The sequence below is a fragment of the Panthera onca genome, chromosome B1 (genome assembly GCF_046562875.1).
Source record: "Panthera onca isolate mPanOnc1 chromosome B1, mPanOnc1 haplotype 2, whole genome shotgun sequence".
NCBI classification, from domain to species: Eukaryota; Metazoa; Chordata; class Mammalia; order Carnivora; family Felidae; genus Panthera; species Panthera onca.
This window is the reverse complement of record NC_138342.1, coordinates 201,690,570-201,705,699: the sequence shown is the minus strand read 5'-3', so window position 1 is coordinate 201,705,699 and position 15,130 is coordinate 201,690,570. Positions and strand designations below refer to the sequence as shown.

The 15,130-nt window shown below is 38.8% G+C and overlaps 1 protein-coding gene across 3 annotated transcripts in view; it reads right to left on the bottom strand.

The window, feature by feature from the left end:
* The window catches only part of CSMD1 (CUB and Sushi multiple domains 1), a 2,002,273-nt gene that overhangs the window by 574,723 nt on the left and 1,412,420 nt on the right, over positions 1-15,130 (bottom strand). For all 3 annotated transcript variants that reach the window (XM_078445226.2, XM_078445227.2, XM_078445228.2), the window contains one exon: positions 5,648-5,735. In XM_078445226.2, the coding sequence (XP_078301352.2) occupies positions 5,648-5,735 (88 nt within the window). The remainder of the gene's footprint in view (positions 1-5,647; positions 5,736-15,130) is intronic.

Here is a 15,130-nt window from a genome sequence, read left to right as displayed (position 1 = left end):
CTGGAAGAGATGAATTACTAATTCTACACCTGAAGCAAATATTATACTGTATGTTAACTAACTAGAACTGGAATAGAAACTTGGAGGAAAACAATAAATATTCATTTGTTATTTTTTTAAATTTTTTTAACGTTTATTTATTACTTTCAAGAGACAGAGACAGAGCATGAGCGGGGGAGGGGCAGAGAGAGAGAGGGAGACACAGAATCCAAAGCAGGCTCCAGGCTCTGTGCTGTCAGCACAGAGTCTAAGGCGGGGCTCGAACCCACGAACTGTGAGATCGTGACCTGAGCCGAAGTCAGACGTTTAACCGACTGAGCCACCCAGGTGCCCCAAATATTCATTTATTTTTCAACCATATGTGAGGCAGGATTTTTAAAAATATGTTAGCTAAAACAACATAGTGGAACATATTAAACGCAGAAGCAGGAGTATGAACGCATATATAGTGTCACCATACTCACAAATGTCAGGAGAAGGCTGGAGTGACTAGGATAGACCAAGGCAAAGTGTATTTCAGAGCAAAAAATACTATCCAAGATAAAGAGGGACACTTCCTAACATCAAAGGTATGCATTCATTAAAAAGACAACAAACACATACGTAACTAATAACACAGCTTCCAAAGACATGTAGCAAAAACTGATGAAACTATAAGAAATAGACAAACCCACAATCATAGCAGGAGATTTCAACATATTTCTCTCAACAACAGAACAAGTGGCCAGAAAGTCAGTGAGGATACAAAAGATTTGACCAATGTTGTCATCCAACTTGATCTAACCGACCTTCAGGGAACATTTCACCCTACTATGGCAGAACATACACTCTTTCCAGTGCACATAAAATGCTTACCAAGACGGAGCATATTCTAGGACAGAAAACAATTCTTGGTCAATTTAAAAGGATTTAAGTTATACAAAGTATGTTCTCTGACCACAAAGAACCTGGGGAAATCCCTAGATATTTGGAAACTAAATAGAACACTTTTATATAACCCATGGATTACACAAGTAATCACAAGGGAAAATAGGAAGTATTCTGAACTGCATGAAAAGGAAAACATGCTATTTATACATGATACAGTTAAATCCATTCTTGGAGTAGAATTTAAAGCACTGAACACCCACATTAGAAAAGAAAAAGGAATCTTAAATCACAGCTTCAATCTTAAGAAACTTCACAATGAAGAGCATATAAATCCCACTGTAATCAGAAGAGTGAAAATAATAAAAGACCAGAGCAGAATTCAATGGAATATGAAACAAATAAAACCAATACAGAAACATCAGTGACACCAAATGTAGGTTTTTTTTTTTGACAAGATCAATAGCACTGACATATCACGAGTCAAGTGGGTCTGGTAAAATAGAAAACACAAATTACCAAGGTCAGGAATTGCAATTCTGCCACCACTACTCATTTAAAGGACAATGAGAAAATATTATGAATAACTTTATGAAAATAAATTTGACAACCTGGATAAAAATCTGAAAAATACGTTGAAAGATGCAAATTATCAAAGCTACTTACTTAAGCAGAGTAAGAACCTGAACAGGTTTGTATGTAGAAAAAAAGTTGTACTGTAATTTAAAAACTTTTTGTTAGGAAATTGCACCTCCAGATGACTTCGCTGATAAATCTCTCAAAAACTGAAGAAAGAAATGTTATCAACTCTACACAAATTCTTTCAGGATATTCCAGAGCACAGAATATTCCCTAACTAATTTGATGAGACCAGCATTACTCTGATAGCAAAATCAAGAAATTACAAGAAAAGACCATAGGCTAATATCTCTCATGAGCATACATGCAAAAATCTAAAACAAAATTAGCAAATCAAAGCCAACAGTATATAAAAAGGATGATACATCACGACCAAATTAATTTATCCCAGAATGCAAGAAAAATCAGTCAATGTAATTAATCATATTAAAAACTAAACAGAAAAGATCATCTCAATAGATCTAGAAAAAGCTTTTGAGAAAATCTATATCCATTCATGATAAAAACCTACAACAAACTACAAATAGAAGGACGCTTTTCCAGCATGATAAAAATAATCTATAAAAACCTTACAGCTAGTATCACTCAATGATGAAAACCAGAATGCCTTCCACCAAAGATCAAGAATAAAGCAAGAATGAGGATGCCTGGCTGGGGGAGAGCATGTGACTCTTGATCTCAAGGTCATGAGTTGGAGCCCCATGATGGGGGTAGAGATTACTAAAAATAAATAAAACATTAAAAACTGAATGAAGCAGGAAAGGCTTACCATTTATATTCAACCTCATAAGATAGGTCCTGGCCAGTTCTTTCAGGCAAGGAAAAGAAACAAAATTCATTCACATTAGAAAGAAAAACTGAAAACTGTTTATTTGTAGTTGTGAGCATCATCTAGAGATCTAGTCCTCTGAAGTGTAGAAAAAGCTACTATAACTGGATTATCACAGTTTTTTAATTCTTTTTTAAAGTTTATTTATTTTTGAGACAGAGAGACAGAGCATGAGCAGGGGAGGGGCAGAGAGAGAGGGAGACACAGAATCTGAAACAGGCTCCAGGCTCTGAGCTGTTAGCACAGGGTCTGACGCGGGGCTCGAACTCACGGACCGTGAGATCGTGACCTGAGCCGAAGTCGGATGCTTAACTGACTGAGCCACCCAGGTGCCCCTGGACTATCACAGTTTTGCGCTCGCGCGCGCACACACACACGTCCATAGATGGCAAAAATATTTACATTTGTATTTAGTCCTATAGGAAATTTACTCTTTCAAATCCCTTTCTGTCTGTTATATTATTCGATTGCCATGAACTTGGAGACATGGAAACAATATAGAGATTCCCCAGGAAAGTCAGGATTTGAAAGCATGAATGTCTCATCTGAGATACGGTAACTCCTTTCCTTCCTTCACTGGCTGTCCCGAAGACACACATAACCCCAGGGGCTAATGTTTACCCCAACGTTGAACCTCTTCTTCAGAAATAAGGCTGTTGTAAGAATGAGCAGAGTAAATACCAGCACATTCATCTAAGGTGCTCATAAAATGCTCCATTGCTGTGCTTGTGCTGAACCGATAACTGGCCCTGGATGTCTCTGAGCTCCTTGTCAACTTTTGGAGGTTAAGAAATCTCTCTGGGGTGCCTGGGTGGCTCAGTCGGTTGAGCGTCCAACTTCGGCGCAAGTCACGATCTCATAGTTCGTGAGTTCGAGCCCCGCGTCGGGCTCTGTGCTGACAGCTCGGAGCCTGGAGCCTGTTTCAGATTCTGTGTCTCCCTCTCTCTCTGCCCCTCCCCCATTCATGCTCTGTCTCTCTGTGTCTCAAAAATAAATAAAAATTTAAAAAAAAATTAAAAAAGAAAAGAAGTTTCTCTAGTTCCTTTTACCATAGCATACAATTTGAACCTGGCATTGTCAGACAGCATTTAACTCATCATGTTTTAAAACAGAGCTATTCCAAAACAGACCAAGGAAGTTCCCAGATCCCTGCAAAGATTTTCAGGGATGACAGAGTGCTGGATGGACAATCTCCCTCACACGCAAGGGGCACTTGAATAATACCGCGAGTGCCCGTGGGCCAGGCACCGTTTCAGTCACTGAGGAAGCCGGAGTGAATAAAATACCATCCCTGCACTGGAGAAGCGTGAGCTGGATGGGGAAAACGGACACGTGAACAATAATGAAGAAGAATCGTGGGAGAGCGTGTACAGTTCTCTGGGAGTGAGGCAAGGAGAGCATTTTTTCCAGGGTGAAATGGGGAAGGGGCAAGTGGAGGAGGTCACTTTTGAGATAAGGAAGGAAATCAAAACATAAAAAGCTCTATGGATTCCAGCAAGAATGTGTACATTTCGTGTATCTGCTTGCTTTGCAAAAGACAGAATTCCTGGTGCCTTCGGCTGACTGCTATTTTATCTGCTGGTGGAAGCCAGCACCTGTCTCTGTCAGAGAACCCACTGAGAGTGCTCACAAATACCCACAACCAAGCTGTGCTCTGGAGAACTTCCTTGAGCCAAAAGAAGGAACCCAACAATGGGCAGCCAGGGAGGGTGGGTACCGGAGGGGGAGCCAGCTGGTCGATGTGACCCGTCCCCTGAGAGTCCCTGTGGGTTCGGACTGAAGCTCCTCAGCAGCGAGAACCAGCCTGCGTCTGAGCTTTTCACTCTGCCCCCCTTGTTCCCCCCATTGCCCTTCTCCAAAGAGCACTTTTCCAAACAAAAAAAAAAAATCACTTGAAGAAGAATCCTGTCTCAGGCTCTGCTTCAAAGGAACTTGAACTGAAACACCAGCTCCCCTAGCTACACTCAAACTTGGTATCTTTAACCTGTAAACCACATGATCTCCCATCCACTTCAAACAAGGCGGACACCGCTAGGAAGTCAAACGCATTTTGTTATCGTGTGTATTTTCTTTGTTTCCTTTTCATGGAAAAAAAAAGTATATGTGTCTATAATTATACCAACTTTATTACAGCCAGCCTGTAGACAATTTTATTCTTTCTCTAACCTTTTCAAAATTACTATCGCTACTTGTCTTTTTCACTCTATGTGGAATTTAGGAAACAAAAGAAACAGAGAGACAAAAAAAGAGACTCTTAGAAACCGAGAGAGCTGTCGGTTACCAGAATGGAGGCGGGGGAGTGAGGGGTGAGACACACAAAGGGGTCAAGAATCCACTCATCTTGACGAGTACTGAGAAATGTGTAACATCAGTGAACTAGTATACTGCACACTTGAAACTAATACAACACTCTTGTTAACTATACATCAGTAAATGATTAAAATTACATAAAATTTCCCCAAATGGCCATTGCTACTCCAGCTTCACTGAGGAATATTCCTTCTTCCTTCTCTAGTGGCACAGAGACTGTTTCAGTTTCCTCTTACTGTGGTAGCCCAAGCTCTCTACATGTATCTTTATTGTTTCCCTGTCAAAAATGGTGAAATTTTAAGGGAGGAAAGCACTTTTCCCAACCCCCTGTATTCTTTATTTTGAAGCTTACTCCCAGTATGTGTATCCATCTTGTAAACTGGCAAACATTTCTGGAACTAATGGAAACGAATTCAAAAATGCAAAGAAATGATATTGTAATCATTATAAATATAAATGGCATTATAATTATAATACACTATTACAATCACCACTACATTAATAATGTCACAACTGGAAAGTAGTCTCTAGCTCATCACGATCCTAGTAAAGTGAATCATAACATTTTCTGAAATAAATTGCATTGACTGCCACTTACATTCATTATTCTAAAAATTGAATGAAATAATTATGAGGCTATAGTTAAATTTTTGCCCCATCTATTTTTTTAAACATTAACCAAAATGCATTAGAATAGGAGATGGTAATTAATGAAAAACCGGAAAAAAAAAAACCCTTGAGACAAATTTTGATTATATTCATTTAGGGTTAAATATTTAATACTTGCTCATATAGTGAAAGGCATCAACTCTACACCACATGGAAGTTTTAAACACAGTCTGTCTTAGATCTTTACACAGTATGCCTTACATATAAGAGCCCCGTAATAATTGAGAAGTTGTATCTTTAAATCAAAAGGACATCAGAGTTAAGGACAACAAGTTGAAATTATATATATTTTAGAAAATCACATGCTTTTCAAATAACTTCTGTATCTCCTACCTGAAGTCGGAACCTGCTCTTCTTCCATTTTCCGGAATCCCGGGATCTGGACACATGTCAGAGACCAATGCAACGCCTCCTTGACTCACTATAATAGAGAGAAACATTCTTGTAAATTTGGTTAGCTGTTGGAGAAATCCTCAGAGAATAAATTTATGTTAGGCAGGCTTGGTTCTTAGATCATGACTTTAAAAATGAAATTTATTTTAGAATTAAGACATGTTAGATATATTAAAATACATCTTTATTTTTATGTCCGAAAAATCAAGACTTCTTATCCAGTGAAAGGATGCCAACATTCTTTAGTCTGAGCCCTTCTTCTATTGACGTGGTCAAAATTTAATTTTAAAAAATACATTTTCTCCTTATGTTCAACTTTACAATAGGTCACAACTAACAGCATGATGGGACAAAAAAGAACAGAATGGTAAAATGCCACAGTTTATACAGAAGACCCACAGATGAAGACACTAATTATTTGTTAATGCCCAGATGAGACATAATTTAAATAAAATTACCTATTATGTTTTAAACATTGAACATGTTTATCATTGGACTAAAAAAAACGAGTATCCTTCTTCTTTTACAAACATGCTGATGTATTTCCTGAATGTGTTCCATGAGGAGCCTTCCTCCTACGGGGATGTTGTACAATCACAGAAGGGTTTTTAAAGGACGCGCTTGCTTATTGGATAGAGTAGCTGCCACTCCAACACCCACCCCACCCTAAGTTGTCTAATCCAGCCGAGGCAATTCCTTCTTTCTTTCCAGAAATTAGCTCAACAGGGGGCTTGTGACTCAATTCTGTTCAGTGAGACATGAGGGAAAGTCTGGAGCTGTGCCACTGGGAAGACATTCCAGTGAGCCAACAAAGACCATCTCTGTTTTTATTCTGGATCTTTCTGTGTCTGGATTTCGAATGTGGAATTGTTGGTGCCATATTGCTATGTTCCAAGAATGGAGGGTATATCATAAATGGAGAATATATATATACCAAGTACCTGGACCCTTGATATCATAGTTAAGACAGAAAATTTGCCAACTCAGGAACCTACCCTACCTTAACATCCTATTGGGTAACTCGTGTTTCCTACAGTTTAAACCCATTTAAATAGATTGTTTCATTACCTATCTATATCTATATCTATCTATAATATATATGTCCAGATCATATTTATACATTTATAATACATATAAAATATTAACTATATATAATAGATTTATATATTTTTTTCTCCACATATATTTTAAATGATTCCATGAGAAAAAATATATCTAGGTAGATACTGAAATCCTTAAGAATAGTATTAAAACTGCATAAAAAATGACAATAATCACAGCAAGATTCAGTTTTCATTGCTAAGTTAGAATGAAATTGCGATATGGACGTAATCCCTCATTAAGTACAAATCTTACTAAAATATGCTAAATAAATTTATTCTTAGGAAGCACTTCATCATTCCAAAATAATCTTCATTTCTTACAGGTTTTAATTGAGATTTTTATATCATCTAATACTCATTTTGCAGTGGGGTGTGAGAAATGGACTCACCTCTGAAATTTTCTTTCGTATTTAAATATTTGTTTTTCTCACTATCATTTAAAAATTATCCAGCAAGAAGGGCAGTGGCATCAGTAAGATGGTGGAACAGGAAGTTGCAGGCCCTCACCCCAGCATGGAAACATCAAATAAAAACTACAGACGAAATAAAATAACTTTGTAGGAACTCTGGATACCAGTCAGAAGTCAACAGCAGTCAAGCAAACGCCCAATGAGGAAGAGCCACATCCATGAGGGCAGGAGAATTCTTGAGGGTTTAACATGCCTTGCTTCACACCTTCGTTCCTGACCTCATTCCTGGTTCCTTCGCCGAGGGTGGAGAAGCTTGTTTGCAAATTCTGGCCTGTGGGCTGCATGAGAGACCGGTTTTTGTCTCGCCTGCCTTGGAGCTCATATGGGGAAAGGCAGCCAGAAGCCACGGAAGGCGCTGGTGGACTGCTGCATTTGTAAAGTGCGAAGGGGCTGCAGCCATGCAGGTATCTGGGGCCAAGAAGTTACAACGGAACATCTAAGATCCTGGGAAGGAGCTGGAGTGAGGCTCTTTGGGGTAGTAACGTATCAGAAAGCAGCTGGATGGGGGGGCTCTTTGGGGTAGTAACGTATCAGAAAGCAGCTGGATGGGGGTCTGGAAAAGCATACGCACAGACCCAGACGGCACACATTCCCAGAAGAGACCTGAGAAGACCTTAAGTCTTCATGCCAGGCTAATCCTACGGCTCAGGGGCCCACTAATTTATAAAGGTCTTCCACACCATTCTGCAAAAACTGGGAGAGGAAACTGTTTATTTCAGGTGAACATTTTTTCACAAAGATCACAAGTCATACAAAAATAGAAAGATGTGCCCAATTCCAAGGAATGAAATTAATCTCCAGAAACAGTCCCTGAAGAAACACATGCATCAGGCTTACCAGACGAAGACTATAACACAACTGTCTTAAACATGAATTTGAATAATGTCTGAATGCTTCTCACATTTGAGTAAAGATGCAAATATACAAATCCAAGGAGCTAAACACACTCCAAGTAGGATAAAGTCAATGCAACCCACAATGAGACACATACTCAAACTGTCAAGAGACAAAAACAACAAATCTTGAAAGCAGAAAGAAAAAAGCACCCCATCACAAATAAGATCCCCAGTAAAACCATCAGGCTTCTCAGCAGAAACCCCGTGGGACAAAAGACATTAGGTGAAATATTTAAGGGCTGAAAGAAAAGCTCATGTTAACTGAAAATTCTCTATCCTGCAAAACCTTCCCCCACAATAAAGGGAAAATTAAGGCATAAACAGACCAAAAGAAAAGCAAACTAAAAAAGCACAGAGAATTCATTACTAATAGATCGGCCCTATAAGAAACATTAAATGGAGTCCTTCAAATTGAAATGAAAGGGCACTAGACAATAACTCAAAACAAAATGAAAACACAAAAGTTCTCTTGTAAAAGGAATTATAGACAGAAATCTTTTTTAAAAACTCTATTATGTAATTTTGGTTTGAAACTCCATTTTTAAAATTTTCTACATGATTTAAAAGACAAAAGCAGGATCCACATGAGAGTGAAAACATACCTAACAGAAGACCACGGGGGGAGGGGAAGGGAAAAAAAAAAAAAAAAGAGAGGGAGGGAGGCCAACCATAAGAGACTCTTAAAGACTGAGAATAAACTGAGGGTTGATGAGGGGTAGGAGGGAGGGGAGGGTGGGTGATGGGCATTGAGGAGGGCACCTGCTGGGATGAGCACTGGGTGTTGTATGGAAACCAATTTGACAATAAATTTCATATTTAAAAAAAACAAAAGCATAAAAATATTGCAAGTCTGTGTTAATAGATACACAATAAATAGAGATACAATCTGTGACATCAATAGCATAAAGTGGTGGTGAGGGCAGAGTGAAGGAACACAGTTTTATATGTGGTTGAAGTTAAGTTGGTATCATTCTAAGACAGATTGTCATAATTTTGGGATCTTACGTGTAATCTTCATGGCAACCTCAAAGAAAGTACCTATGGAATATGCACAACAGGAACTGAGATTGGGATCCTAATAGGTCACTACCAAACATCAACTAAACCAAAGGAAGATAGTAATAGGAGAAATGAGGGACAAAAAAAAGGCTGTAGGGCATGCAGGAAACAAATAAAAACGGTCAAAATAAGTGCCTTCCAATCAGTACTTTCTTTTGTTTTTATTTTTGAGAGAGAGAGAGAGAGAGAGAGAACACAAGTGAAGGAGGGGCAGAGAGAGAGAGAGAGACAGAGAGAGAGACAGAATGCGAAGCAGGCTCCAGGATCCAAGCTGTCATCACAGAGCCTGACCTGGGGCTCAAACTCACAAACCATGAGATCATGACCTGAGCCGAAGTCGGATGCTTAACTGACTGAGCCACCCAGGCATCCCTCAATCAGTACTTTCTTTATGTGTAATCAGCTACATGTTTTGGCTGAATTGTGTTCCCTTAAAATTCACAAGTTGAAGCCCTACCCCCAGTCTTTAAGAATGTGGCTGCATTTGGAGAGAGGGTTTTTGAAGAGGTAAGTTACAATAAGGCCATTAGGGTGGCCCTATTACAGTATGAGTGGTAACCCCATAAGTAGAGGATTAGGACACAGACACCCACAGAGGGATGACCTTGCAAAGACACAGGGAGAACACAGCCATCTACAAGTCAAGGAAAGGACCCTCGGAAGAACCGCCCCACCAACACCTTCATCTTGAACGTCTAGCCTCCAGAACGGTGAGGAAATCCATTTCTGTTGGTTTAGTCACTCAATTTGTGGTACTCTTTTACGGCAGCTCTAGCTGACTAATATATTCCCCATCAAAAGACACAGATTGGCAGAATGGATAAACCAAAACAAACCAGGATACAACTATATGCTGTCTACGAGAGATTCACTTTACATCCAAGGACACACAGTAGCTGGGAGTGAAGAGTTGTCTAATTCACAAGGGCAGGAGGTAGAACAGTGGTTTTCCAAAGCTCCAGGAGAACGGCCTGGGGAATTATTCTTTCACATGTACAGAGTTTCAGTAGGGAAGATGAAATTCTGGAGGTCTGTTGATCTGGAGATCATCATGGTGGTGATGGATTGACAACAATGCGAATGTACGCAATGCCACAAAACTGTACACCTAAAAATGGTTAAAATGGTAAATTTTATGTTCTGTGTATCTTACCACTGGGTGTGTATGTGTGTGTATTCCAGCAAGTTGTAAATCTGTGACCTATTAGCACATCGACTTCTATCAGTCTGACAGTTCTAGAGTAGTCCCCATTATCCACGTTTCACTTTCTATGGTTCCCGTTACCCGGGTCAACCATGGTCCAGAAGCAGATGATCTAAAGCCTCAAGCTATGTCACAACACCTGTGACACTCGCCTCATTTCATCTGATTGGATAGGCATTTTATCATCTTCACATCATCACAAGAATGGTAAATACAGGACAGTAAGATATTTGGGGGGAGAGAGAGAGAGAGACATTCACATAGCTTTTATTACAGTATATTGTTATAATTGTTCTATTTTATCAGTAGTAATTGTTGTTAGTCTATTACTGTGCCTAATTTATAAAATTAGACTTTACCATTGCTATGTATGTTTAGGACGTAATGTAGCATATATGGGGTTTGGCACCGATCATGATTTCAGACATTAACTGGGAGTGTGAGAATGTATCCCTTACAGAGATGGGGGACTGACTTCACTACTTTTATCTTCAGCCCCATGGCTTCAGAGTCTATATCATGTGCTAGGGCAGAGTCCCCAGGCAGTAGGCAGCGGTCTACTAATAAGTCTCTCAAAGAGACTCTAGTTTTAATAATCTCAAACTTCAGTGCAGAGTATTATTTGCACCATGTTTTTTTTTTTCTGTCATCATCACTTAGAAACATCTTATATACCCCAGAGCACAATGGTCATCGCTGTGTCATATGAAAATAGCTCATTAAGGTAAATGGCCATCACTGTTTTTATCAGAACTGGTCTGCTTTAGTGTGGCTCTTATTTCACTATTCTAGAATAACAGACTGCTCTAAAACGTAACATAAATGCTTAAAAGAGGTCTATTTCTATCTCCTCTTTTTCTGTTTTTCTCCCGTGGAGTAGTAATAAAAAGAAATGAGAGAAATTGGAAGTACCCATCCAAGTCAGATCAAAACACTCTGGGTCTTTTTAAAGATAATGTCAAAGTCACTTATTTATTCAAGAAAGGTTACTTACTTGGAATTCTGTGAGAGCACAGAATAAATTAGACAAGCCCGAATGGTTTGCAGATGGCAGAAGATAACAGAAAAGTGATGAGGGACTAAATGTAAAATATGGCTGATTTCCCGAAACAAAGATAGGTTTTTAATGGGATAACGACGGCAAAGACATGGTGACAAACAGGTTATGTACAAGTAAACAATAAGCTCCATAAATCCCAACTACCTACCCATCAACATCATGACCAATTAATTTCTCGAAAAACTGAAGCTTTAAAGCTGGAAAGAGTCATGGAGCTCAATCTGCTTCAAGCAGGTTCCCCAGTGCCTTGGAGACACATTTTCAAAAGAGAGGAATTACTTGGTTTAATATCATTTTAACTCTAATTTAGTTGAATTACATCTTTTCAAATCTCCTGGGACACATGCCACAGATACTAATAAATATATTAAACTTTAGTCAAAACCTTGGAGATAAAAATCAAAACTGGAAATATCCAATGGGTAGATTCATCACCCATCATTAACTAATACCAAAGCAAGATGTAAAATTATGCAAATGGATGAACAGATACAAATTAGGCAGTTTGTAAAAGACTTCTAATGAATTTTGATTTAAAATGTGTAAATTATATTAATGTATATATACTTAAATGCCTTTTTCAAAGTATCTCGGTTCACAATATGAAGACTCCTATGAAGTATGTTCAGTAAGAGGAAGATGCTTTTCCTACCAAATTATCCTGCTCTTTGAGGACATGCCTTGTGACTGTCAATTAAAATTCAACATGAATTATTTGCAGCAAGCTACACAGCGAGACCAGTGCTATAGAGATAAAAGTAACTAATACAAAAGAAATATAAACAACTACCTCTATTATTAAAGAAAACAGAGACAAATAACTCAGTGGAGACAAGAATTACAATTACTGAAACAGAAACAAGCAGAAAGAAAACACTAAGAATAATAATGATGAGGATGATTTAAATTTAAATCTGGAATTTAATTAAATTTAAAGCTGGAATTTAATTAAATTTAATAATTTAAATTTAAAGCTGGAAACTCCAGCTGTCCTTTACACACACACACATAGAGCTCGTGCGCATGAGCAGAGGAGGGGGCAGAGTGACAGAAAGAGAGACTCTTAAATAGGCTCCACGCGGGGCGCCTGGGTGGCGCAGTCGGTTAAGCGTCCGACTTCAGCCAGGTCACGATCTCGCGGTCCGTGAGTTTGAGCCCCGCGTCGGGCTCTGGGCTGATGGCTCGGAGCCTGGAGCCTGTTTCCAATTCTGTGTCTCCCTCTCTCTCTGCCCCTCCCCCGTTCATGCTCTGTCTCTCTGTCCCAAAAATAAATAAAAAACGTTGAAAAAATTTAAAAAAAAAAAAAAAAAATAGGCTCCACGCTGAGCATAGGCTTAAACCCAACAGGGAGCTCAGTCTCATGACCCTGGGATCATGACCTGAGCCAAAATCAAGACTAGCATGCTTCACCGACTGAGCTACCCAGGTGCCCCTACAGAGTTCTTGAGACTGAATCCATACAGCCGTTCCATGAGGTGATAATATTAAACCCGTTTTATAAGAAAGAAAACCAGGGCCAGAGTTGGGACCTGATAGATTCCAGAATCCAGGTTCCTTTCCCTACACTTCCTGCAATAAGTTACTGAGACATCGTATGTTTAAGGGCTTTGTAACTTAACAAGGCCTTTAAAAAATAATGTTACAAGATTCTTCATAATAAAATTCCATTTCTAATGAAAAGATATGAAGCACCAAAAGCTGGAATAAGAAAGGTGTTTTCATTTATAGTCCCAATCTAACATACATATGTGGAGCCATATGCTTTGAGCCATGAGGCTTCAGCTCCAGTACCATCTGGTGGCAATCTTCCTGCAGTAAAAAGACCAGACTCGCTTTCCACGCGAGGCCCTAAGCCACCTGTAGAGCACCAGAGCTACGGATTGGCTTGAAGATTCAAATCTTCATGTAAGGTGCCATCTTTTGAGTTAAAATTTAGTTTGTATGCCTTTGGAATAAACGGTCCAAAATAAGAGCCATTTAAAGAAAATCCGACTTTTTAGTGACATTGCTTCTATGATCTATTATAACACATTTTTATTTTTGATACTCATTCAGATGAATCAATTTTGAGACTAATCCTAACCATTTTACACCTTCAGAGAGGTGACATGGTTTTAGTTCCATAACAACAAAATATGTTGTTATACAGAACACATTCTGGTTGAAATTCCTTGGTAGCAATATTTCCCTCTGTCAATGACCTTTCGATGATACACACCCCATGCCATGCATGTGTGTTTGGGGGGTACTGTAAACTTCAGACTTTCCTGCCATAAATCAGTGTGGAACAAGTCAACACTGACATTTGTTCCTTCCACATTTAACAGACTCAGTATTTCTTTACTGAAATGCAAAGCAATGCCTACTTTCTAATGCATTTCCTCTTTTGATTTGCAAATTTTATCTTGGTTAAGAATAAAACTTATTCCTGTTGTTTCTTCCTAAAACAAAACGAAACAAAACACCAAACCACTAACTTAACTAAATGTAAACCTCCACAACATTTTGCTATTGTACTAATTTCTTTTATTTAGCTCTAACAGGATTATTCTTACTTTGTTGAGTATCACATGGGATATTTCCACGTGCATACCAGAATTAAAGGTAACTTTTCTCTGTTTCTGGTGAACATTTATAGTCTTTGCCAGCAGTTGGTTCAATCCCAGAACAGTACACAAATACTGACAAGTAAAACACAAATTGATGATATCTGAATGAAGAAGTCTTATCACCAGTGCAACACTAGGGTTTGAAAGGGAGGGTTGGCACAGAAGTAACTTATCAACACATCTTGCTTCGATCTGCACTTTTTGGGACCTCAGATTAAATCATCAAGGAAACACCTCTTATGCAACAGAATTACAGAACATGAAGCCCCTTGTGTGAGCTATATTTGTCAAATGTTTCCTTTAATATAATGCCAGACATTTTGTCTGGACTCTCTCTCTTTTCTCACTGCATTAATTTGCCGACTTTTAAAACACTAGTAATCGAATGCCCACTATCATGACTTTTAGATCTAAGTTTGCCATGTTCTTATTTCCAGTTCTATTGCCTATTCCTAAATCAAGCTCTTAGCTTACAGCAACTTATTTTTCAAAGGGATTTTAGGGGCACCTGTGTGGCTCAGTCAGTCAAGCATCCAACTCTCGATTTTGGCTCAGGCCATGATCTTGCAGTTCATGGGATCGAGCCCTGCATCCGGGCTCTGACAGTGCTGACAGAGCAGAGCCTGATGTGGATTCTCTCTCTCTCCCTCTCTCTGCCCCTGCCCCACGCACATTCTCTTTCTCTCTCTCAAAATAAACAAGTAAACATTTAAAAATAAAATATAGTTTAGCTTCTTATGTAATAAAATATTATGTGGTAATAAAAACATTATCGAGGAACTTTCAAAAATTTTAATGGTTCTCAACCGCACAACAAACAAGGATGATTTGGCTGTCACTGAAAACCTCCTGTCTTTCTAACATTATTCGAACACTATCTGCAGCGATCTTATGGTCCAGGTCATTTCAAACACTCCAAATTCTCTCACTATTAAGACTTATTTTTTTCTTCAACATTGCCTCTTCTAGATTGTTTTTCTGCCAGGGGAGAAAACAAGAAGTTCTTAGAAGAGCTATGATAT